Raw genomic sequence first — 26169 nt, forward strand, 5'->3', positions numbered from 1 at the left:
GCTGAAATGGCTAACACAAGAGGGCACAGTTATAAGGTGCTTAGAAGCAGGTACACAGAGGATGGCACGAGGTAAGTTTTTTTACGCAGAGAGTGGGGAGTGCATGAAATCGGCAGCCAGCGATAGTGGTGGAGGTGGATATGATAGGGTCTTTTAAGAAAATCCTGGATAGATACATGGAGCTAGTAAAATAGAGGGCAATGGGTAACTCTTGGTAATTTCTAAAGAAAGTACATGCTCGGCACAGCATTGTGGGCCAAAGGGCCCGTATTGTGCTGTAGGTTTTCTATGTTTCTAAGACAAGACAAAGCAGTATTATGAACCTAGAACACTAGAGGCCATGTTGTCTTTCAAAATGAAATCACCGTTCTGATGAAGGGGAACATCGACTCTTTTCCATAGATGCCACATGGCCTGCTGAGTTCCTCCAGCATTTTGGGTGTTTGTAAGAAGTCATTGTAAAATGTCACCAGTTAGACTAAATGCTTGGAAGTTTGAAAATTCTCACATATATTATAGACAATGAAACTGAAGAGTTCTTTAACAAGCACCAATCATCATTTAAGGTGAAATATTCAGCCTTTCTTTCACAATAAGGTTTTCTCCATGAATTTATTTAGAAAGAGCATATCTTAGTATAGTTTCTGAATTTTTCTTTAGTTACAAATGGAATTCTTTTCTCCAAGGTTTATGAAGGGCTGGTATTTTGCAGTAAGTGACTCACCGATCTCAACAGAGCATTTCCAAGGTACACCGTGAAAGGGGTGATGTATTTTCCATAGTATATTAAGGGTAGATCCAATACATCCAGGAAGCTTTAAAGTAAAATAAGAAACCAACTAGATTAGCACACAATTCACCAGATACTCACTCTGGACTCCATTACTACCCACTCTGTGTCATGGTTACAGTGTGTGTACCAGCTATACAATGTAGTTGTAACTGTTGTTCTCAACTCATGGGCTGGGCGTGATTGTACAGCACTCTGCTCCAGGTGACATGCGTGATAAACCTTTCTTTAACGGATACACAGTAAGTAAATTGTGAATCTAATCCACATTGAAAAGGTGGCTCACTGGCACTGGGTTGAAAATCAAAGCAATGCAGTATCCACCAAAATTTCTTCAACATACCCTGCTAAATCTGTAAACTGTGGAACTTGGAAAGACAAGGACACATACAGGAACATTATCATCTAGACAAGCCATACACCACTACAGGCTGAAAACTATCACTAGACTTTGGTAGGCACTGCATGAAAATCCTTAGAGCCTCTTAATGAACAGTTGGAGCACATCACAATAAATTGCTATGTATATAATTCATTAGCACATTCTTCAGAGCAAATGTAACAAATACTGGCTTTATCAGTGACACTTCCTCCTCTGAATGTATAAAAATTAAAAAAAAAGATTAAACTGAAATACACAATGGAACACCACTTGTTCTTTCCTCATGCAAAAATGTGCTTGAAAGGCACAATTTGCAGTGTTGCTTGCTATTGGTTGGAATGACCACTTTCTAACATTCTCAGTCAAGTTAATGACTGTTCCTCTCTTCAAAGAACTTTTCATGGCTGACAAGTACTTCAGAGGGAAGAATGAGAGGAAATTTCTGAAAAGATGGTAATCATGGCTGCTTTTAAAAAGTCACCCATCTGCAGAGTGATCTCCCTTAGGTTTGCTGCAGGGAAAATCACTGCAGGGATTCTTGTGGCCTGCCTCCTCTCAACAGCCATTCAAAATCGTTAAAGATTTTATCTATCCATTGACGTCCAACACACAGAACCTTAATTAGGTGGGAAGTTCAGTAATTTTTTTTAAAATTATATGCTTATTTAATTAGCAGAAATTCAATCATCTGTGCCTAGTAGCAGTGTCTAATCATTATTTTTAATTTAAAGTACCATTATCAACATATGATTTTCCAGTCAGCCATTGACCACACTTGGCTGTATTGGAGATTACTGCTTTAACCATAGTGATACAGCAATCATCTAATCACAGATTTTGGTTGGTAAGTGCCTGGAATGAGTTGATAGGGGTAACGCACAGAGGAACTCACCAAGTCCGGTAAGATCTAATAAACAGTCGACGTTTTCAGTACAAACCCTTTATGAGAACTCGACTGCTTATCCCTCTTTATAGATGCTGCCTGACCATTTGACGTGTGCTGCTCAAGATTTCCACCATCCACAGAATCTCCAGTCTGTGACAGGGATAATGGTGAAAGCACATACGATTTAAGTGCTGAAGAGGCAGGAATGAAGAGTTTTGGGTCATGTGCAGGCAGAAGAGATTTATTTTAATTTGGCGCGTTTGGTAGAGACATTGTGGCCTGAAGAGCCGTTTCCTGCTCTGCACCAGACTTGGTTCTTTGGAGCCGAGACTGCTTATCCTTGCCGGGAAGATCAGAGCTTCCCAAGCGAGAAACAATGTAGTGTGAAGCCCCGTAAACGCCTCGTCTAGTGGAGGTTAAGAAACGAGAAGACTAACTCGTTCTCTCTCCAGAGGCTACCCTGGCGGGTAAAATATTCCCGGCAATTTGTGTGGCATTGAGGCAGCCCTACTGCCCCGGCGTCCCTTCAAATCACAAGGTCAACGTCTCAACCCCTGCCCAGGTTCTCTCCGCCCCTTACCACTGACGGCGGCCACACTTCCCCCAACGAACCAGCTACTCCTGCCTTTCGTGCCGCCGCTATCGCTGATCACCTTCAGCCTTCGCACCGCGGCAAGTCTCTGCCCGCCGGCCTGATTACCCCTGCATGACTAGGCCCTGTGACCAAAATGCAATCCGCTTCCAATTTCACTTAATACACATATTTCAGTTTTTTAATGTGACTGTTCGAAATGGACACAACTAAATAATAACAGATATTCATTTTTCACAAAATACCTGCACTATATTTCGCAACGTGCTTTGCGGCCGACATATACGCGTACGGCGGCGTTATACTCGAAAGACTACAGTTCCCAGGATGCCCGAGGCTGTTTGACCCATGCGCAGAACCTGCTTCTAGTTCGTTCTTATAGAGAAGATGCGCAGGTAAGTGAAAGCGGCGGAACATGAAGCGTATTGATTCAGATATATAAGTCACAGAGGAATCTGTAATAGGGCAGGGTGTTGGAACGACCAAAGCAAATTATTAATTCTGATTCGGCTCGAGAAGGCTTGTTGTATTCAGTCAAAGACAGGATAGGAGGTAGAGGAGCGAGATGGCCGCCCGAGAATGATACGTGGGTAGCCAAAGAGGGGCAATAAAACACTGGTTTCTGTAATAATATGTTCCCGTTAATAATGATAATTCGCGTTATCCCAGAAACTGAAATGCGACCGACAATTTACTGTAGGACTATATACGATTTTAACACGAAAAATGCTGTGGACGTTGCTTAATCTCCCATGCTTTTGTTTGCTGACTCGTTTGTTAGCAAATGAAATTGAAGGTTGTGTCGGTACGTCCCTGTCCAGAGACCTGAGCACAAACACCTGCCCTGATGCACCATTGCTTCCCCCCCCACCCCCCGAGAATCTATGTTAAGGATGTTTGGCGAGTACAAGGTTGAACATATCTGTTAAATACTCGGTACTGTGCACATTCTCCGCTTGAGAGAAATAGACGAAGGATAGTTGGACAGCAATTTAGAATGTACACCTCTGTTATTCAGAACTATTAAAATAAAACAAGGAATTGGATGCCGTTTTCTAAAGCCACTTAAAAAGACTTTGGTTAAAAACATTATAGCAAACTCAAGTCTAAGTCGCTTTTTATTGTCAGTTCAACCATAACTCTGATACAGTACACATTAAAAACGAAACAACGTTCCTCCAGGACCATGGTGCTACATGAAACAGCCAAAACTGCATTAGACTTCAGACCTACATGGGACTACATAAAGTGCACAAAGCAGTGCAAGACAGTACAATCATTAATAAACAAGATAATAGGCACAGTAAAGGGCAAATCACAATATAAAAAATGATGTAATGTAAACAATGTTTTAGCAGGAATTGGGAAAGAAATGAGCAAAACTTGCAAAGGGAATGGAGTGGTGTTCAGTTGAGTGTGTGTGTGGGTTGGTGTCAGACTAGACTCTGGGAATTGAGGAGTTTAATGGCTTGGGGTTAGAAACTGTCATGGTCTGGTCATGGGAGCCCGAATACTTTGGTACCTTTTGCCGGATGGCAGGAGAGAGAAGAGTTTGTATGAGGGGTGCGTGGGGTCCTTCACAATGCTGTTAGCTTTGCGGATGCAGCGTGTGGTGTAAATGTAATGGTGGGAAGAGAGACCCCGATGATCCCTTCAGCTGACTTCACTATCCGCTGCGGGGTCTTATGATCCGAGACGGTGCAATTTCCAAACCAGGCAGTAATGCAGCTGCTCAAGATACTCTTTATACAACCTTTGCAGAATGTGGTGAGGATGGTGGTGGGGGGGGGGGGGGTGGGAGATATCTATGGTTATTATTGGGTTTCTGGATCTGCAGTTGAGGTAGATTTCATGAGCAGATTCTCTAACATAAGTGACAGGAATCTAGCATCATGCCATATGATTGGATTCCAGTGATGGAAATACTAGTTAGAATGCATCAGCAAGTCTAGGACAAATGCATTTGGATACAGACATGTCAAGCTTCCCAATATTTACAGGAGTATATGCCAGCTGTTTGCCACATGCAACCGTTAGCATTTACTAGAAAAATTTAAAACACAAACGAGAGTATCTGCAGATGCTGAAAATCCAAGCAACACACACAAAATACTGGAGGAACTTGGCATCTATGTGAGAAAAGCAAAGTTGACATTTCAGGCCGAGACCCATAGGCAGGACTGGAGGGAAAAAAAGGAGTAGATTCAAAAAGGTGGGGGAGGGGAGAGAGAAACACAAGGTGATCGGTGAAACCAGGAGAGGGGAAGGGGTGAAGTAAAAAGCTGGGAAGTTGGTTGGTGAAAACGATACAGGGCTGGAGAAGGGGGAGTTTGATAGGTGATGATAGAAGGCCATGGAAGAAAGAAAAGGGAGCAAGAGCACCAGAGAGAAGTGATGGGCAGACAAGGAGATAATGTGAAAGAGGGAAAAGAGGATTGGAAATGATGTACGGAGGAGGGGGATCATTACCAGAAGTTTGAGAAATCGATGTTCATGTCATCAGATTGGAGGCTACCCAGATGTGACTCTACTTTTTTTTCATAGATACTGCCTGGCCCATTGAGTTCCTCCAGTATTTTGTGTGTGTAACCAGAAAATTTTAGGCCACCAGTGTAACAAAGTGTTCACTAAATATAAGAAAAACAATGAACTCTGAAAATAATGTTAATTTCTATTTAATTGGGCCCAAGCAAATCTAGCCCTTTAAGAACACTTTTTCCACTCAATATTACTTCCACTCACCATCTCTGGAAACAGACACAGTGGTGATATTTATGCTACGTGCTATCAGACCATCAATATTTTGGTCTATATTCAAAGTTCCATGAAATTTATTCTGATTGCAGGATAATCATAAGATTTTTATTAGCATTGCTAATCGAGGAAAATAATAGAGAAATGTCAGTCCCCAGTAGAAGTAGATTGCACTTTACTAGCTCAGATTTTAAACAAAATGTAGAATCATAGAGGTATGTAGCACGAAAACAGACCTTTTGGCCCAACTGATGCATGCCAATCAGAGCATCCTCCTGGCTAGTTCCAGTTGCCCGCGCTTGGCCCATGACACTCAAAGCTGCACCCCTCCATGCAACTATCCAAATGCCTTCAGTTGTATCTGCCATGACCACTTCCTTAGGCAGTTCATTCCTGGTCCTCACCATCCTCTATGTGAAGAAGTTACCTTTCAGGTCTCTTTTAAATGCCTCTGCTCTTGTACCTGTGCTCTCTAATTTTGGACTTCCCAAACCTGGGGAAAAAACTGATCATCCACCATATCCATACCCTTCATTTTATAAACTTCTATGAGATCACTCCCCATTCGTCTGTGCTTCAGAGAATAAAGATCTAACAGGGCTGACCTCTCCCTATAACTCAGGCCCTTTAGTACAGGACAACTTTGTTAATCTCTTCTGCACCCTCTGCAACTCAACAATGTCTACCCTATAACAGGGTGACTAAAACTCTGCACAATGCTAAAGTTAATGTTTATAATACTAATACATGAAGTCCTCCCCTGGTTTGATTGTCCTATATGTGTTACTTTACATTTTAAGTTCATTTGCCTATTCCTATGCCTCGCTAACTGATCAAGGTCTCTTTGCAATCCATTGCAACCTGCTTCACAGCCAATAAGACCTTCCTAATTTAGTATAATCAACAAATTTGTTAATCTGCCATGTACATTCACATTCATATCCAAAATGATTTACATAAATAATGAATGACAGAGGTCCCAATTCTCCCGTTGGACACCAAACTAGCCAAAGGCTTCCAGTACGAGAATCAGCCTTTGACTATCACCTTCTGCTTCCTACCTTCAAACAGTTTCTGACAGTCCCTAGGATGCTGTGGCCATAACTGATTTCCTTGCATCTCAGAAGTAATATAATGAAGAAAATCAGTTAAATCTTCTATTGAATTTTAATCAGCTGATGTTTATACATGGGTTTTAATTATAATCCACTTTAGAACTTAAATGAAAAATTATTCATTTGGGCTTTGTTTACTCGGAGTAACATGGCCATTTTGTTTAATGCCATTTAGGGTTAGCAGTCGTATGTGTTATGATGAGGATGTTGAGCCAGAGGATCTGGAAACAGAAGGAGAAAGGCAATTACAAAACCTACTGAAGCACCAGCTAGACACAACAGTATCACTTGAAGAGTAAGTATATTAACATTAACAAAACAGCTTCAATTTCTGCGTGAATAATGAAGTGACATATATAGTTTTAAGCATTTATATAGTTTAAACATTTTAAAAACTTAGGTTTTCAAAAACAGCTAAAGCTTGTATTGGCATATTCGGAGTCTTTCAGCATCAGAGGAAAATATAGACTAATGATTCTATTGTAAGTTACTTATTGGAGGTTGATGGATAATTCCTGTTTTGTTTCTATGTCGATTTCCTTTTTTCATCTCTGCAACCTCTTTGTCTTGCCTTAATTACAAATATTTTTCTCCAGTATTTGATATATGGTTTATTTCTACAACTTTAATACAGATAAAGTCCTAGTGTACTCTGTGTAGCTGTAATTCACATTTCTGAATCAGATTTAATATCACTGACATAAGACATGAAATGTATCAATTTGTGGCAGCAGTACATTGCAAAAACATAAAAATCTCTTTCAAAAATAAATAGTGCAAAAAGCAAAGGAATAACTAGGTGGTGTTCATGCATTTATGTATTGTTCAGAAATGTGATGACAGAGGGGAAGAAGCTGTTCCTAATCGATAAATGACCTATGTCTTGTGGTTGTCTAGGTTCTCCAAATCAGAGTGGAGAGCTAGTGAGACTGCATCCACTACAGACTTGTGGCAGCAGTATGCATTAGGCAATCACATAATTTCAACATTTTTAGTACGTTAATGTGCAGAGATTCCCATTGATTGTCTCTGTGGTCCTAATTCATACTAAATGCTTTAGGAATCTGGAGCATGGCTCAATCTTCAATGGTATGAGAACTTGGACAATCAACTAAGCCAAAATTATCCATTAGTGAAAGTAGCCTATTTCAATGTGCCTGATACTGCCAATCAAATCAAAAATGCTTTTTTTAAGGAGCTTAACTCCATTTATTTTGTATGGTAAAACTCCAATAATTCGCTGTCTGTTCAGATATCTTGATGATTTGACATTTGATTCATGTGGTGATGTTTGCTGTGCTCCTCATCCACTCATTGGGGCCCCAGTTTCTTCAGTCCTTGTTGAATTATTGATAGCCTAGTCCCTGTGCTCCTCACCCATTCGTCATGCAATTTCTGCTGGTGTTTGAGAGGAAATTGGAGCAGCAAGAGGAGTTCATGTGGCCATTGAAAGAAAGTACAGACTGCATTGACTGCACTTGACATCAGGGTCAAACTCAGTGTTTTTACATGAGTCAGCAGCACTAACTGCTGAGGCACCCTGCAGCTTACAGACCAACAGAGCAGCCTTGCAGCTGAAATGGCAAAAGCAGAAGAATGGCATGCCCTGTTTCACAGGTCTTGGAATAAAAAATTAACAGCTCAGTAAGTAGAACAATTTTAATGTGTTAATTTTCTCCAAGTGAGAGTCCAGAATATTCTTAACATTTAAACTGTTAAGAATTTAATGCTAAATTGATGTGAAATAAGTTGATGAAAAAAATTTAAGAATTGTTGCCTTCACATAATTGAAAAATATCATATTTTTCAAGATAAACATTTGTCTAAATAGTGTTAGTTCTTATCAAGTGTAATTTATCAAGATAAATTATACTTTATAATGAACGAACAATATTTAGACAAATGTTAGAGGAAGAGCAGTATAATTTTATCCTTAATTTAAAAGCAGGTTTAGTTCCTCTCACTACTCAAAGAAAGGTTACAGCATGGAAGGATGTGATTTGACCTTTTGGGTCTGCATGATGATCTGCTTGTCACACTCCCCATTGCCCTGACAAATATTTCCTTTAAGATAGTTATTCAGCTTCCTTTAAGGTACAGTAGAATGTCCTTCAGCATTACCCCTAGCTGTGTGATTCAACTTTTAATCACTTCTTGTGTAAAAATGTTTTTGTTCAAATTAATTTTGATTTTTTTTTTCAAATACCTTAATAAGATTTTTAATCCTTACACAATCGGCAATTCTCTGTGGACAGTTTAATGATTTTTGATTTTGAAATTCCTCAATCAGATCCCCTAGCAATGTACTTTGCTCCATAGAAAACAAAAACAACAAAATCTGCTGTCTCGCCATATAACCAAAATTCCTGTGGTAAATTGCTTCTGTACTTGTTCTAAAGCCTTACATTGGGCAAGATGGCACCAGCGACTATTGTGATGAATGGCAATGTTCTGCAGACAGTTCACGAAACTACTACTACTACTCCTCCTTTTAAATATACTTCTACTGCTAATCTGTACGCAATTAGAGCCTGTAATTTATATTTTGATAATCTGTTTTTGGGCCGAATGAGCGATCTGACACTTCTGCTGTCTGCGAGGGAATTCGGCATGATTGATATTGGAGTGTGTGGCCTAATGGCGGAGCACGAATCCATGATCAGCTCCAATTCTTGACCAACTTGCCAATTAATGCATCGAGCAAGATTGAAATCCACAAGGATGACATCGGAAGTCGAGCAGGTGTTCAACGCCATCTGCCTGTATTTGACTGGTCTTTCTCTCCCTCTTGCTCGCTGGAGGAAGGTGCAGGGGTCTTAGGCAAAATTTAATTGGTGCAGATTGTGGATTGGAATCATTTTTAGTGACTCTGCAGTTCATATGTGTTTCTGGTTATTCCATTTTTTAAATTGTGATTTTGCACAATTTTGATTGGAGTGGACTGGCTTGGGCCTGCAGTTATCAAAAGACACATCGCTAAAATGAACTAAACTCAATATTCATAGACTGTTCCATAGACTCTGTGGTTGATGTGTAATATTCTGTGTTATTCGCTCATTTTTTTGCCATTCACACAATTTGTTCTTTTTGTTTGTGCGTTGGACGTTTGATGTTTTCTTTAAACAGGTTCCATGGTGTTTTTTTTTGTGGCTATATGTGGGAAGGCCAGTCTCAGAGTTGTATACTACATACTTAGAAATAAATGTACTTTGAATCTTTAATATCCTTCTTAAGACATAGGAAGAGCCAGCCGCTGGTGTAGTGGCATTAGCACTGGACTTCAAGGCGGATAGTTCTGAGTTTGAATTTGGCCAGGTCCCAACCTGAATGGAAGAAAGACCTGGCAATCTACTTCCGTAGCTTACCTCAAAAACCTTATGGACAACTACTCTATCCATAGGGTCACCATGAGTCGACAATCACTTGATGGCACACAAGACATAGCACCCAGAACTGAATACATTATTCCATTTGTTTTATAAAGGTACATAATTAGTTTATTGCTTTTGTATTCTAGATCGCCATTTATAAAATCTAGGACCTTGTATAGTTTTTTAAGTTGCTTTCTCTGTCTGTAAACCAGGTTCAATGAATTATGAAAATTTGATGCCAGACCTCTCTGCTGTTGTCCTCCTGGAATTGCACCTTCTAGTTTTATTGACTCATCCTATTCTTCCTATCAAAATATACCACTTTGCATTTTTCTGTATTTTATCATTCATCATCCGTCTAAACCACTGCCTGGGTATATTTTCTTGAACATTTTTCCTCTCCTGGTGTGATCATTATGCCTTCAAATTTTGTTTTGCACACTTGATGATTCTGTCCTGCACGCTCACATCTAAATCTTCTCCATATACAAGAACCATTCCAATACTTTAACAAACAAAACTCCACTGTATAATTACTCATGTCCAAAAACATTTCAAGCTTGGCTTTCTAAATGAGTAAATTGATATGTACTTGGGGGGGGGGGGGGATACTGACAGCAAATACGAAAGGGAATCCAAAAATATTCTATTTTATGGGTGCATAAGAAAAGATATGGCTCAATCAGGTCAGAATGGAAATCAACACATACAGGCAGGCATAAGGCTGAGATACATCAGTTTTTACCATGTAAGAAGATACTGATGGAATATTGGCAAAGGGACACTGTTGAATATGATGAGATGGACTCTTGACCTCATGGTCTACTTCATTGTGACATTGTACCTTACTGTATACCTGCATCACACAAAATGCTGGAGGAACTCAGCAGACAAGGCAGCATCAACAGAAAAGAGTACAGTTGATGTTTTGGGCCGAGACCCTTTAGCAGGACTGAAGGGTAGGCATCCCTGGAACAGATTTTGCAGTGCACTAATCCAATCACGAAGAGAAAATCTGCAGATGCTGTTAATCCAAGCAACACATGCAAAATACTGGAGGAACTCAGCAGGCCAGGCACCATCTATGGGAAAGAGTACTGTCGACGTTTTGAGCTGAGATCCTTTGGCACTTGGCCCGAAATGTCGATAGTAATCTTTTTCATAGATGCTGCCTGGCCTGCTGTGTTCCTCCAGCATTTTGTGTTTGTTGCTTGGCTTTCCAGTGTTTACCTGCACTGTACTTTATTTGCAATGTAACACTATTCTGTACTCTTATTGTTTTATCTTGTACTTCCTCAACACAACGTTGTAATGAATTGATCTTCCTGGACAGTCCACAAGACAAGTTTTTCACTCTACCTTGGTAGATGTGATAAAAATAATTTACTGAATTTAATATACTGTAATATTTTGTTTTATGTAGGGTATGATTTATACTAAGAAATAACATTTATGACTCTCAAAAAGGCAAATGAGGCAAGACATTTTGGTGTATGAGTTTTTACATAGCCATTTGTAATAAAGCAGTTGACTACATTTGATGATCAGAGCATCTGCCATTTTCAGTTTTATAGTAATAGATTGTTTTAGGTGAAACAAAAGGAAAATTTTGGAGTCAGGTAAACATGTATCAAATTCACATAATTTGGTGAGCCACAGCATTTCCTCCAGACAAATTAGTGAACTTCGGATGAGAAAGGATTATTTTCTTGAAATCCTTTATCTTTTATTTCTAACTCCTACCTTGTTGCTGATTGCTGCTGCTTATACTTAATTCAGTTTTCTTTGTCATAGATGCATGGCAAAGAAGAAATGCTTTACTCCAAGTGCTGTATACAAGCCTTTTGGAGAGCAAGCAGCAGGTGTGTTGAGTCTGTCGCAGTTCCAGACTTTGCAGGATGGAGATGGGGAGATTGCTGCACTGAGGGATCTTGGACTTACTGACAGGGAAATCCAACTCTGGCAAGAAAGAGAGTCTCTAGTTAAGGTGAGGTATGCTTGAAGGGTTTTACAAAACGTGGGCAGGGTGAAATCATAATTTGCGATGTTTGCCCACAAGCAAGTTCATTGACCAAGCAAAGTTAAAGGATTTAATGTTTTTTATTGATGTAATATTTTGTGACAGTATGTTCACCTGATGCTTAAGTACAGTTTTATATTGAAAATTTATGTGGATCATGTGCTTGCAAATTGCGGAAGATCTGTGGATGTGTACTTTTACTCTCAAGTACAGTTTTAACCAAGAAATAAAGCATCAATGCAACCTACAAGTGAAGTAAATGTTGTGACCACTCTGTTTTGAAATTACTTAACAATGATCCTCCCATTTTTCTTCATGATATGTTTGTTTGGATTATGTGTGCATGTAGCGCTTTGTTATTCTCAGTCTTTCATTTTTCATAAATGTTCTTGGAATGTGCCCAAGTGTGTTTTTCTCCCACTAATTTTACTTTGAGCAATATAAAACCCTCATCTGCAGCAAAGTGAAATTTGGCAGTAAGTGATTGATGGATTAGTGATTGAAACCCAGTCTCTTAAAGCCATTTTGTTTGCTTTAAGTTCTCAGGATTTGGAGCAGATCCAGCAGCAGTGCAGCAGAGACTCCGTGCCATTGAAGAAAAGATTGAGGAGCGCCAACGACTTTTGTCATTGCCCCAGAGATTCGCAGGAAGTAAACAATTGAATAGGAGAGAGATGGAGATTGAAAAAGCCATGTTTCAAGGAAGTGACCGACACACTTTTTTGAAAGCATTATATTACCAAGGTATATATTTTGGTCATTAAGTAGGTTTACATCTCCCTCTTTTTACACAATCATTTTCTATGCAAGAGAAATGAACCAACCTGTTCCCAACTTTCTGTTGTACAGGAAGATAAATAAGAATAGGCTGGTGTAAAATGCTTTTGATTATTTTTTTCTTGAAAAGAAAAGGAAGTAATTGGCTTGTGTGCTAATGTGGGGTTTACTATTCTGTAGAGCAGGGCAAAGGAGCAGTTGAGCCTTAAAGACCTGGTGTATTCATCTTTAATTGCAGAAAGAACTCAAGTCCCCTGCTTCAGTTCAGAGGTCAGAAAGCTGTGTGTTATTTAATATTCTTTGACTGTAGCCAGTTTTGTGGTCAAAACTTTTTTTGTTCTATTTAAATACTTACAGACTTGTTCTGTGAACTTGTATGTTTCTATGTTGTAATACTTATTGTTCTGTACCCTTCCAGAATATTTGTGACAAATAAATGGCAAATTCCCAGAGTAGTGGACACAGAAAATGGTACTGTATGACAATATGCCAGTCATCGTCTGGGTGCTGACGGTTAATTATGTTTTTTTTTGTAAGTCTCTTTCTCTCCCAATTTTAGTTCCTGAAATCTCCTCAACGTCACGCACCTTCCCCAACTGCAAGCATGGATTGGAGAACTACCCCCAGAGCTCTGCCAAAGTCACTACATAACTGATCAATGGATGTGCGCTGGACGAGCGCATGATGACATGACTTTTGATTTTTCCTTTTCCAGTTTCTAGTTCTAAGCAGCAGCATTGAGATTTGAAGTCTAACTTGGGGGAGTTGGGACTTAAATATACATCCTGCAGGAGAACCGCACAGCCCCAAAGCTTTTGGTTACTTGTGTTTAATGTCCATGTACAACAAGCTGGCTATCTCAGTTCGGCCATCTAGTAGATGTGAGCAGAAGTGAGGTGGTACTTCTGTGAAAGGGAAAGCAAATTGGATTGAGTCAGTAACAAGTAAGACTCACAGCTGCTGATTCTAGAATGGCTTGGGTAGAGACTTTGGAACAGGCTGTCTGTCCTGCCCGTTCTCCTGATTAGGGAATGATGCGTGGCGTAGAGGACCTAATTAAATTAACAAAAATAATTTGCAACGTGGTATTCAAGACACTGCCAAGTTGACTGGTTGGAAATATGGGGCAGATGATGCTATTTAGTATCAGTTTCCTCAGCCATAATCATTTTTTTTTCTCTCGCCACCAAATTGTTTTGCCAGTAATGGAATGCTGCTCACTCTAGTTTTCCTATCCATCTATGTGTGATCAATATTGATACAAAAGCTTCATTGGTTCAATATGTGGGTATAGAGCCAAACACCTATAGGAAAAAATACTTTTGTTCATGGCTTGCCAAAACGTGTATCCAATGTGATTAAGTCACAAAGAGTCCTTCAGAGTTCTTCTTTATGGTAGATTGCTCCAAACATTTATAACCTCTTTGAGCAGCTTTTGTTTTCAAATTAAATTTTAAATTCATTTAATTCTCAAATTTGTTCATTCATGTTGAAAGTGGGAGAAATGAATTATGAATATTGGCCAATATATGATCTTATTTTTAATAAATTTAACACATTAATGTGCAGTTACAAGTTATAATTTTATAATATCCTTATTCATATTGTTTATTCCAACTGTTAATTTCACTTGGATACAGTCTGGCAATTATAAACCTATTAGGCGATTTAACTTATGTGTTGTGGAACAAAATTTCGAAAATTCAATTCTTTCTTGGTTTAAATAGAAATTCGGTTTCAGTTGAAAGTCTGAGCCAAATGTGGCACCAAGTAGTTTCTAGTTTAATTTAGCATTCAGCTAGTGCTGTAATTTTATATTATAAATTGGGGTTCTCAAACATTGGAATGGACAAATTCTGCGTCCATTACCTCAGTCATAGGATATACTTGGGTCAAGGAGAAAAAAGATAGGGTAGCAGGGTTAAGGCACTGATCCATGTGTGCACTTTGACATGCTTATTTTATTATGCTTTTCCCCTTGTCATGCTGTGTCTAATATGCTTGTATTTATTCCACTTCAGATGAGCAATTTATAAAAGACCAGAGTGACCCAATCAACCAATTGGAAATGATGTTATTAAAATTCAAAAATGATTCTGCTGGAATGGAAGAAAATCCAAAAAACAGACCAGGATCTTCCACAGAAATACCTTCTACAGCAACTAGTGAAGGAGTTGGTTTTGGAGAAATGACTAGTCTGCTTCTACCACCACAAAGTGAGCTCAATGTCCCCGACCAGTATGAAAATCAGAACACCAAGAGACTTTCAGTCAGCGTGCCTATCAGAACCCTACCCAGCACTGGCACCCAGTGTCCTCAAAAAATTATCCAGCAAGTGGAAGCTGTTTCTGTAGAAGAGATCCGGAGGAACAAACTTTCTGAGGAGGAAATCAGAATGATTCCCAGATTTTCAAACTATAATCCTGGGCAACCAAGCAGGGTATGATATTTGTAATAAGTTGGAACAGCATTCTTGTTGATTTTACTCAAGGGAAAATGTCCATGTTCAAAAGTCTTTGATGTGAATTCCCTCCAGGAAGGGCACTATTGAAGTGCTTTACTAAGAGAATTCACTGAGAAGATGTGTGTGTTCTCTGTCCACTGGGTTTGTTATATCTTCAAAGAACTCTAAGTTTGTCAAACATGATTTTCCCTTCCTGAATCCATCCTCTACCTGATGGAACCATTTCTATCCAGATGTCTTGCTATTTCTTCCTTAACGATAGCTTTAAGTATTTTCTTGACTACATATGTTAAGCTAACTGGCCTATAGTTACCTGCCTTTTGCCTAAAGCGATGGCCTGACACTTACTGCTTAGAGTCTAGAGAATTTCAGTAAATTATCACAAACACCTCTATGATAACTTTTGCCATATTTTACAGTACCCTGTAGTATCATTGACAGCTAACAAGAGCCAGCTTCACTATTCAGTGCATGGAAGCATTCCAAACCCCATTATCTCTAGTCATAACCCAAATATTGGTGCTACAGAGAAACCATTACCTTATCAGTGAAACCTTACAGCATGTTACGTAGCAGTGAAACCCTACAGCATGTTACAGAAGAAACAGAAATGTTATTTAATTGATTGTTTTCTTGTTGGAATTAATGTCATTTGCAAACAGAGCTCCTTACACCAAGTATTCAAAATATATAGCACTTCGATGTCATCTGTGATTTGGTTAGATGAGAAGTTAATAAGGAAATTGTAGCTTGAATAACTGATCGTTAAATACGTTGGAAGTACTGTCTCCTGAGAGTGAAGTCCACTGAATGTGACCTTTGAATTCCTTGTAAATTTTGATAGCTTTTGAACTTGTGTTTAACTGGCATAAAAAAACCTTTTTTATGACCACAACATTGACATTTGCTGCAAATCTGTTTCTTTCGGCATTTTCTTGTGTAATATCACACATTACAGTTGCAACAAGCTGTGTTTGACCACTTGGAGACCTGCTGAGTGATGATGTCTGGGCCATTGGAAACTGCATTGATATGGCTCTATTTGACCAGGTTGGAATCGTGTTTCAGGTTGATTAAACACTGATACTCTTGAGTGGCAGCGTGTAAAATCATATCAGGGTTTTGCACGTTTGCAAATGTCTGCATCGTCAGGTGCCTAAAGTCCACAGATAAAAAACAGGCACTTGAACTGTGACTCAGTCACATTACTCAGTTATGTTACTCAGTTTGAACTTTTCACATTTGTGATTAATCACACCAGCAGACGTGACAAAGTCATCAGCATAGTGAACACTGAAGAGATATGACTGCTCTCCGAAAAGCATGTTAGCTGTCGAAGACAGTTTTGTCAAATGATAGGTCACACGGGTTCTTAGGCAGAATGAAGCTGAAATAATGCTCATATTCAGCAGCACCCAGTTTTTGGAGCAAAGTGTGTGTCTTCCATGAGTCATCTTTACTGGTAAACCCCACTCAGAGTATATCTTTTTAATGTTTAAGTCATGATTCAAATGTAACTCCTGAAATGGCATCAAACTAGAAGTTGGTAATGGACAGAACAGCTGACTCATGTGAGTTCTGTTCAGTGTTTGACACCGATATCATCGGATTCAATGATAACCTGCAGGTCGAGGTTTTGATTAACTTCAGCTGAACCACCTCAAATTGAGCTTGCTGCTGTTGCAGGATTGTGTGCAAGTCTGCTCAAATTGTCATGTTGATATAATACAGCACCTCGTCACCAATTTTTTTTTTGCCTGCACTTTCCTATAGTTACTGATGAGACGCAAAGCTGGAACTTGAAGTACTCCTTTATTCAGTAAATCCATGCAACTACAGATCTCAAAACTCAACTATAATCCCAAAGCACAATTAGTTAAATGGTTTACCCAAAGAACATTCAAGATGTTGATTGGAACAACTACTAATTAGTGAAAGTTAGCCTGGGATTTGTTGTCAGCTGTTCAATAGGTGTTGGTTGTTTCAGCTTGCCGTAACACTCATCTCCTATCACATCTATAACATTTCTCTTTGTCATGTTAGATGTGTCCTCCACCATGAAAACTGACAAAATGGTAATTCAAAGCCTTGGCCATATCTGCAATACCCAGTATTCATGTTCATTTTAACTATCCTTTTCTACTTTATAAAATTGTAATATCTTTTACTGTCTTTTTAAATTTTATGCTAGTTTACTTTCATTATATATAATCCATTTCCTTATTGCTTGCTTGGTGGTTCTTTGTTACTTTTTCAAATTTTTCCCATTCTTTCAATTTCTCAGCACTTTGTGACTTTGGATGATCTTTTAGTTTATTATCTATCTTTATTTCCTTAGTTATCCAAGGTTGATTCTCCCCACTATTGCTGCTTTGTTTTTAATTGGAATATATTTTAGTTGAGTACTGTGAAAATGCTTGTATTCCCAGTCTACATTAGCCATCTACTCCCTCATCCTGTTGTAGTCCCCTTGTTTAGGTGTAATAGACTGGTTATTGCCCTCCCATTGAAAAAAAATAAACATACTGTGATTCTTCTTTCCAAGAGGATCACTAACTACAAGATCATTAATTTTATCCGTCTCTTTGCATAGGGCCAGATCTAAGATAGCATTTTCCCTTGTAGGGTTACTAACTTGTTGTTTGAGAAAGCCATCAAGACTACCTCACCAACATTTTTTACCCAATGTATGTGCAAGTTAAAGTCCCCCATGACAATCGCATTAGCATTATTATACGTATCAGATATTTCTTGGTTTATTGCCAGTGCTCTTGTACTGCTATTTGTTTTTTTTTTCTTTTACAGTTCCTAATCTCTACCCAGACAGATTCCACATTATGTTCCTTAGGTCTTGTATCATCTTTCCCTATTGTCCTGACCTCATCCGTAATTAAGAGCACTTCCTGCCTGTCCTTCTGTATTACCTGATACCCTTGGAGATTTAATTCCAAATCATCTCCATACTGCAGCCATGTTTCTAATGACCACTAAATCATACCCTTTCATACTGATTTGTGCCACAAACTCAAAGACCGTGTTTTGAATACTATGGACATTCAGTTGAAGTGTCCTTTCAGAATCTAGCAATTTTTAATTTTTTTTTTGAGATTTCTGTACTCCACTCTTACCTCTTTTCTAACTTGCACTTTGGTCTCTGCATTGTTTCCCTCTGGCTTTCTGCATGGATTCTCATTCCCATATTAGTTTAAACCCTTCTCAAAAGCATGAGCAAAGAATCTCCCAGGTTATTGATCCTGTTCCTGCACAGGTGTCGAGAGAGATTCCACTTTTGCCAGAACCAATTCAAATGGCCTAGAAATCTGAAACCCTCCCTGCTACACTACTACTCATTCATTCTGACTATTTTGCTAATCCTACTCTGATTAGCATGTGGCACAGGTAGTAATCCTGAGATTGACCTTTGAAGTCCTACTTTTTAAACTTAGTCTTGGCTCCCTAAATTTGGCTTGTAGGATCTCATCCCACATTTTTACTATATTGTTGATACCTACAGTTGCAAGAAAGGGTTTTAACCATTTGCAATTACCTGGCATCAGGAATGGTCTAAATTCCTCCACACCATTGTGCAAGTCTGATCAGCTGCTACAAGAAACATTTGTTGGAGGTATTGCGTTTAAAGCAGGTTCTACTAGTTATTAAATACAAGGGTTCACATACTTTTTCCAGACTGGATTGTGAATGATTAAGCAATGTATTCAATAAAGAGATGAAATGTACAATTGTTTGTGTGTTATTAGTTAAGGCAGATTGTGTTTGTCTATTAGATGATGATCAGACCACATTTTATGAGTAATTAACGCAAAAAAACAGGTAATTTACAAGGGGTTCACAAATTTTTTCTTGCAACTGTATATGCACCATGATAACTGCCTTTTAGAATGGCCCTGTAGCCACTCCAAGACATCCCTCACCCTTGCACTCAGGACGTGACACACCAACCAGGAGTTCCATTTATGATTGCAGACTTGGGCTGTGTGTTTTTTGTGACTATGTTCATTGCTATTATAATTATATGTGCTATGTATACCTTGTGCTTTTACTGTTGGTACTGTGTTTTGCATCTTGGCTCCGGAGGACCGCTGTCTCATTTGGCTGTGTTCATAGGTATTCACGTATGGTTGAATGATAATTGAGCTTAAAGCTCCCATCTATTCCCTTTAACAGGGTATCCCCTACCACTATAGCTCTGCCACTCTTTTTCTTACCCTCCTGTACAACAAAGCCATTCATGGTGCCATGATTTTGGCTACTGCTGCCTTCTCTCGATGAGCCATCACCCCCAATAGTACACAAAGCATTATATTTTAGAGGGAGATTACTGAAAGGTTGACCAACAGATAGAACAGTGGCAGGAAGGACTCCTTCCTGCCACTGTTCTGCCTGTTGGTCACCCTTTCACTATCTTTTCTTAGGCCCTAAACTGTCATGTGACCAACTCACTAAACATATTGTCCACAACATTCTCAGTACCATGGATGCTTCAAAATGAATCAGTGTGCAGTTCCAGTGTGGAGCTGCAGCTTAAGCATAAGTATTTCTTGCACAAATAGTCATCAGACCTTCTGGCATTCTCCTTAAATTCCCACATGCAGAATTGAACTTGCCTGCCATGACTAAAAAGCTTTGAAGGGAAAAATATAAGAACCTAATCTCACCTTACTTTGGTGTTGGCTTACTCTCCTTGCTGAAGCTCTGTATTCTCCAAAGCTCACACAAAAAAAAAGCAGGACTTTGACAAGATAGCACCTCCTCTCAAAGTTGTTGTCCAGCATTAGCAAACATGCCTAGTGATATTTTTGTCATCCTTCTCACTTAAACAGTATTGCAAGCCTCTCAATTTAGTCATTATTGTCATGTAGGTTTGGGAAAAAAGTTAGAATTTTGATTGAGGAGGGGGAATAGTTGAAATGTTGGATGCAATTTTTTCAAAAATCTACATTGAAAACAAAGTATATTTTTCTGCTAAACTTCAAAAATTCAGGTTTGTCATTGTGAATTATTTAGAAGATCATCAATATAATATCTGATTAGATTTAAACTGTGAAAACACCACAACCGAAAAAAAATCTATAATCTCTGCTTTGACTATCGTTAACAACAGCCTTCATGAGCTTCTTGGGTGGGGATTTCCAACTGCTTACCATCCTCACGCTGAAGAAATTTCTTATTTGTGAATGATCCTTTATTTTGAGATTGTATCCTCATATACTAGACACCTAGCCAGGGGAAGCATCAACTCTGCAACAACCCTTTCAGCTCTTATAAGGGTGCAAAGTAAATATGAAAAGGGTTATTTGAAATTTTATTGCTTATCCTTTAGGGAAAGCAGTTCCAACTTTGTATAAACTTCCTCAAATTTAAAACTACCCTCAAGCTTCCTCTAAATCCCAGGATTAATCTCTTCCATCTTATTTTCTTGTGCCTGTACTGCCTCTCAGTCTTCATATTTCTCAAGAAACACCTGTTTTCCAGACCTTTCATATGAGCCTTTGTTTCATCTCCATGGCATGCTTGTTTACTTGTGTTTTGGTCACCAGGATTAAATATAATATTTAAGCTGCAACTTGACTGGAAAACTTTTATGGCTTTAGTACATAAAATGGCCTCAGACTTAAATTTCATCTGTTTAGGAAACCAGAGCAAGTTCTTAAACTCATAGGCATTGCATAAGACTGAGCGGAGTAAGAAATAAAAATTTGTAATTTGGGGTTGATAAAGGGTAAACATTTCAGGTTATGAGGGCAAAAAAGTTGAGCTCAATTATCCAGAAATGTAATTTTGGCAGGATCTTTAAATGTTTTGTTGCTCCTACCATTCTGGACTGTTACTTGATTTGATATAAATGATCAGTTTGATTAAGACAAAATATGTTTTCATAGCTAGTAATGTGAATTCAGTAAAATTGTTTATAGTTGTAACCCATCAGCTATGATGCTGTGCTGAAGTGCAATTTAAACTTGCAATTCACCATTTACTTCACTATATCAATTATTTTCCTCTTCAGGTTCTGTACTTGAAAAATTTGAATCCAAAAGCCACATTGGAAGATTTGTTTTCCTTATTTGTTTCCTTCCAACAAAAGGATGGCCCTCAGCTCCTTTTCCGGTTACTGACAGGTCGAATGAAGGGACAAGCTTTCATTACCTTCCCAAGTATGTATATCTCTATACTAAAGAAACACTTTTTGAGGAATTATCACAACAATGCTCTGTTCAAACTTCAGAGTAAAATTTATTTTATTGGATTTAACAAACAACATTTATTTTAAAATGAGCTGTTAGTGGTAACTAACTTGAGGGAATGAAAGCTCATTGATAGTTCTATTTTTCATCAGGACTATAAAGCAGGTAACTGGTAAATCATAAACCTAATGGAAAAAGTGAATCTGTTATTGGGGAAAAATACTAGGTGGTTTATGTGTGCAAGTATTGCTAATGGTAATGTCACTTCCACTTACAAATGTAATTTTCGTTAGAACTGCTGAAATACTGTTGCTATTAAGACATTTTATTCTTTTTTATATTAAGTTTCCAGCACTAGATGCATTTTCTAAGTTGCAGATGCAGTAGGAGTTACCAGTTTTCTGTGCAAAGTCCCATCATGACTGAGTATACGAGAGCTATCATGGAATGGTCAAATGAGCAGGTTCGGCTTATTCTGTGCCTGTCTCTTGCATCTCTTGGGTTCTGAATAGCATCTTTTGCACTGTTTACTTATTGACTCTGGCTGGAAATTTCATATATGTTAATGTAAAGATTTGGTCCAGTTGCCTGCTGGCATTTAACTGGCTTTTGCATTAATGAAGTTTTTATTTCAGCTGTCAGTTGAATATATCATGGTCAAAAATTCTGATGAGTTACTTAATAATTTTTTGTTGTGTCATTGCATTTTAGGTGTAGAGTTGGCAATGGAAGCCCTGAACCTGGTGAATGGTTACAATCTGATGGGCAAACCAATTATTATTGAGTATGGGCAGAATCGATCCCACCAGTGAACTGGACTTTCAGAGCTATGGTCAATGGAAGGAGCTTAAGCACAAATGTTATTCAGTGCAAATACATTACAAATTGTAAAGTGCCCCTGTGTGCCCCCTTCCCCCAAAGGAAACATCTATATAATTGGTTCGAATGCATGGACTTTCATTTGCACAAAGTATTTTCTTTAGAGGCATTGAAAAATATCTTCTGTTATCTGGATAGTAAAAATAATACATGCAAGGGTATGGTTTAACAAAATCATCTTTGGCCTTGCACTGGTACCTGATGTGGTACTGGACCATTTGGAACATGGAGGTTCCAGGTTTAATGCTTCATGGTTAAGGTTTCTCAGTTTGTTACATTTAGAGTATTACAGTTGAATGAACTTTTTCTTTAAGAGTTGAGTACACACCACGAGCTTATGCTGTTGCAGTTAAATGGTTCCAGTTAAGACTGCTCATAGTTGAAAGACCAAGCAATGTACATTTTCTTAAAGGAAAAATGTACTTTTGTGCAAGGGACCAGTGACAGCTATAAAGAGGAACTCTGGGTAAAGTTAGCTGCTTCAGGAAAAGAAAGAAAACTGGGGCAGTATATATACACCTTTTGTTCAGGAAAACAAAAAACCTGTTCATTCTCACAGTCTTTAAATGGCATTTTCACACCTTTTTAATGAGTACTAACATTTTGTTTTTAAAAATTGTGAATTTTTTAAAAAAAGTAATATTTTCTAAACAATAAATCTTGGGAAAAAATTGTTGTTGAAAGTAAGTCCCAATAAAATGGAAAAGCTTTGTTTACAAATGGTTAGCTGTAAAGATCCTACAGAAAGCAGCCCCAGGAATATTAGTGCTTTTTGCAAACAGGTTACTTGTAGTTTTCAACTTTCTCAAACATTTTTCACCCAACCTGTATGTTGTGAGTTTATCCTGGAATCCAACTTCAGCTATTACTGTATCTCCGCCCTCCTAAGAAATCTTAACTGTAAACACAAAGTAGAACAAGTTCTGACTTATGCCCAACTTGTATACAACGATAATATCTTTTACATTACATGTGTGATTTTTGTAGACAGAAATCCAAGCCAAACAAGGCAAAACCAGCTCACTTTTAGATATAATTTTAACTTATAATGTAATTGAGCCATGTCTGACATTGAGATAGTTATTTGATATTCTGCCTTGGGATCAAAATTAAATCAACAGATCTTGTTTTTCAGGTTACTATGTGCCTTTCGGTCAGTCAAAAACTGATTCTCTTTCTTCAACTTTAGTTACAGTTAAGGAATTGTGATACAAAGTATTTACATAAAAATACTTAAGTAATCTTTTCCTGAGATTTGTATTTATTGCCCGTAAATCTCTGGAGTCATATCTTTGATTCTTAAGGACTCTGTATTAATGGTATTGTTATTCAGGACTTCTGCAGAAAAGATTTTGCTGTAGTCATTTAAAATGATGTCATCGGTTGGACAATCTTTGTGGTTGTTGGGTCAAAATGAATGATTAACCTCCCAACCTCGCCTTCACCCCCAATTGGAGTTTGTATGTGAGTTATTTATGCAGGATACAAAACATAAATTGGAATTCTTAGAAGATAATGAACTAACACTTTGAAAGTCGCTGGAAACATTGTCTTCAGTTATTGGTCAGTTCTATTATTCAGATCTAATCACAAGACCATAAAATACATTATTCAGATGTAGTAATGGATATGAATCCCAGGTTTTGGCATGTCTTAATCTCAGTAATGCTCTTGATGGAAAAGGTAATTTCCTCCCACCTGACATCCTTTCGTAAGGATAATTACAACAGTACAACTGTTTTAAAATACAGTAATTTACACTAAGTCTAGCAACTCCAAAATACTTGTTACTTTGCATTGAAGTTCTTGAGCTTTTCATTATTAGTAATGAGGCAGCACAGGATTTTTGTCCTATTCAGATATACCACTGATACACATTCAAACTGTCTTGTAAATTGTGGCAGGAGGTACGGCAAAAAAAAAATAGGAGGGAAAAAGTAACGTTCAATGTAAAAATTCCATAATGTAAGAATTGTATATATTGCATGGTAAATAAATTCATGGCTGTTATTTGACTTTGGAAATCAACTACAATTTCTAAAATCATTGTGCCATTTGATTGTAGATTCACCCTATGTCCTTTAGTTAATAGATACTTATTCACAAGTGTGAAATAATTAAAAAATTGTCTAAAATTAACCCTTTTCCACTATGCCATCTGTTCTTCCTCCTGAGATAAATAACTAGTTATTCTTTGAATCCTGTAAACAGTATTCCATTCAAAACCAGTTGTATTTCTATGAGTGACATTCACGTGTATGGAAATCTTAAGACTTACCGAATAACAGATGATGATGTTGTATTTCTAGATCATATATATAGTCTACTGACTGAGCTCAGTCTTGCCAGGGTTTTCAGTATTACACTGTGGAAATTATTACTCAGTTTTATACTATTTGTTAACACTGTTGGATTGATGTTGATATTTGAAATGTTACAGATATTCATGCTATTAAATGTATTACAGCTTTGCCATTAGATGAAACTTCATTCCCTTCTTTGCTTTCTGTCTATTATCGACTCTGGGAGTGGAGATCACTGCTGTATTAAGCTACTTGGATCCAGGGCACAGAGAGCTAACAAGATTGGGCGCTTCACATTCCACCCACATACAGTAAGTGCAGGCATGGTGCATCTCTAATCAGTGGGTCAACTCATTGATTTGGATAAAAAACAATAAAATTAGTTCTGAACATTCTACAAATGCTAGTCTTTTAAGTGTAAGGGCAAGACTTTAGAATGGTGAGTTGTAATTTTAATAACAATCCATGAGATTTAAAGTGGATGAAAATCAAAACTGCAAACACTGGAAATGTGAAATAACAAAAACTGAAGTGTTAAAACCCTCAGTAGTAAGCAACATTTGTGAAAAGAAAAGCCTGAAACATTAACTTTGCTGTTTCCAGCATTTTGTCTCTTTTATTATTCTGTAGTAATGATTAGATTGATCTATTCAACGAATATAAGTAACAGCCAAGTGTTTCAAATTTTGAGAAAAGTTGAGAAATAGAGCTCCAACAGTTAATTTTTCATTAAACATCAACCAGTGCATTTTAACTTCTACACTCAAGTTACCAAGTTTCAAATGACACTTCTGCCACACAATTGTATGAACACAAACATGAATTAGAAGCAGGCAAAGGTCATTCGTTTCTGTGTGTCTGCTCTAGATTAAATGACAGTAACTAATTTTACGTCTTACCATATTTTTCTTGCACGAACCCTATTTCCTCTGATTTGGTGTACATTTAAACGTCTATTCATACCTTGAATATACTGAATAACAAACTTCAAAGCCTTCTGGTACAGAATGACAAAGATTTATAAATATTGGGGTGAAGAAATGTTTTTGTCCGCACGGGGCTTTTATCATAAGCCTTCCTCGACAACGTCGACAACACTGCCCTCATCAATACATTTGTTTCTTTAAAGAGTTGAAATTGATCAGGTAGCATTTTTTCCCCAATGAAGTCACGCTATTTTTGAGTAATCCTACCCTCGGAATGCAGATTCCCCAATCCCACTTCCTAACTGACGTTACCAGCTCACAATGACATGCCTTTCCTGAATAAAGCCCTCACGTTTGCCGTCCACCGAGGCATCTAGCTGTGGCGGTGGAAGGTCTCCCCGAAGCCCAACCCCGCACGTCGCCGTCGAGGACGAGGCCCTGCGGGCTGAGGGCGAGTGCACGAATGGCCATGTTGTGCGGCGCCGCAGCCAATCAGCGGCGAGCCGCCCGCCCTCCCGCCCTCCGCGATGTACGGCGGTCGCCGCCGTTGACAACACTGCGCCCTCACCTGGGAAACGAAGGATCCTTGATCAAACATGGCGAGGTTAAGTGAGCATGGGATTCGCCTCAGTGCGGTAAGCTTTAAAATTCCGAAAACAAGCCGGGGAAATGCACTCCAGCCCTGCTGCAAAGCCGCCGAAATGATG

At 38.4% G+C, this 26169-nt stretch overlaps 3 protein-coding genes across 7 annotated transcripts in view; 2 read left to right on the forward strand and 1 right to left on the reverse strand.

Annotated features, from left to right (window-relative positions):
• LOC132398112 (cytochrome c oxidase assembly protein COX11, mitochondrial) overlaps positions 1-26050 on the reverse strand; it is a 44986-nt gene extending 18936 nt beyond the window's left edge. The window contains exons 1-2 of one of the 5 annotated variants that reach the window (XM_059977099.1): positions 26031-26050; positions 725-815 (exon numbers count right to left, since the gene is read on the reverse strand). The gene's annotated coding sequence lies outside the window, so the exon portion shown is untranslated. The other 4 variants (XM_059977097.1, XM_059977100.1, XM_059977095.1 and 1 more) reach the window with 4 other exon arrangements.
• Positions 2915-24711, forward strand: rbm41 (RNA binding motif protein 41). Its single transcript, XM_059977094.1, has 7 exons — positions 2915-3045; positions 6695-6814; positions 11685-11877; positions 12450-12654; positions 14709-15127; positions 21177-21324; positions 22066-24711. The coding sequence occupies exons 1-7, from the start codon at positions 3038-3040 to the stop codon at positions 22164-22166; spliced, it is 1194 nt and encodes a 397-aa protein (XP_059833077.1). The 5' UTR covers positions 2915-3037; the 3' UTR covers positions 22167-24711.
• LOC132398114 (MORC family CW-type zinc finger protein 3-like) overlaps positions 25126-26169 on the forward strand; it is a 140526-nt gene continuing 139482 nt past the window's right edge. The window contains exon 1 of the mRNA XM_059977112.1: positions 25126-26097. Coding sequence (XP_059833095.1) covers positions 26059-26097 — 39 coding nt within the window. The 5' untranslated portion in view covers positions 25126-26058. The remainder of the gene's footprint in view (positions 26098-26169) is intronic.

The sequence above is a fragment of the Hypanus sabinus genome, chromosome 8 (assembly GCF_030144855.1).
Source record: "Hypanus sabinus isolate sHypSab1 chromosome 8, sHypSab1.hap1, whole genome shotgun sequence".
Lineage (NCBI taxonomy): Eukaryota > Metazoa > Chordata > Chondrichthyes > Myliobatiformes > Dasyatidae > Hypanus > Hypanus sabinus.

Bases quoted from the DNA above. Each gene is read 5' to 3' on its own strand.
- rbm41 (XM_059977094.1), top strand. The intron at 6,815-11,684 runs GTAAGTATATTA...TCTTTGTCATAG, and splicing joins ACAACAGTATCACTTGAAGA to ATGCATGGCAAAGAAGAAAT. The intron at 11,878-12,449 runs GTGAGGTATGCT...GTTTGCTTTAAG, and splicing joins AAAGAGAGTCTCTAGTTAAG to TTCTCAGGATTTGGAGCAGA.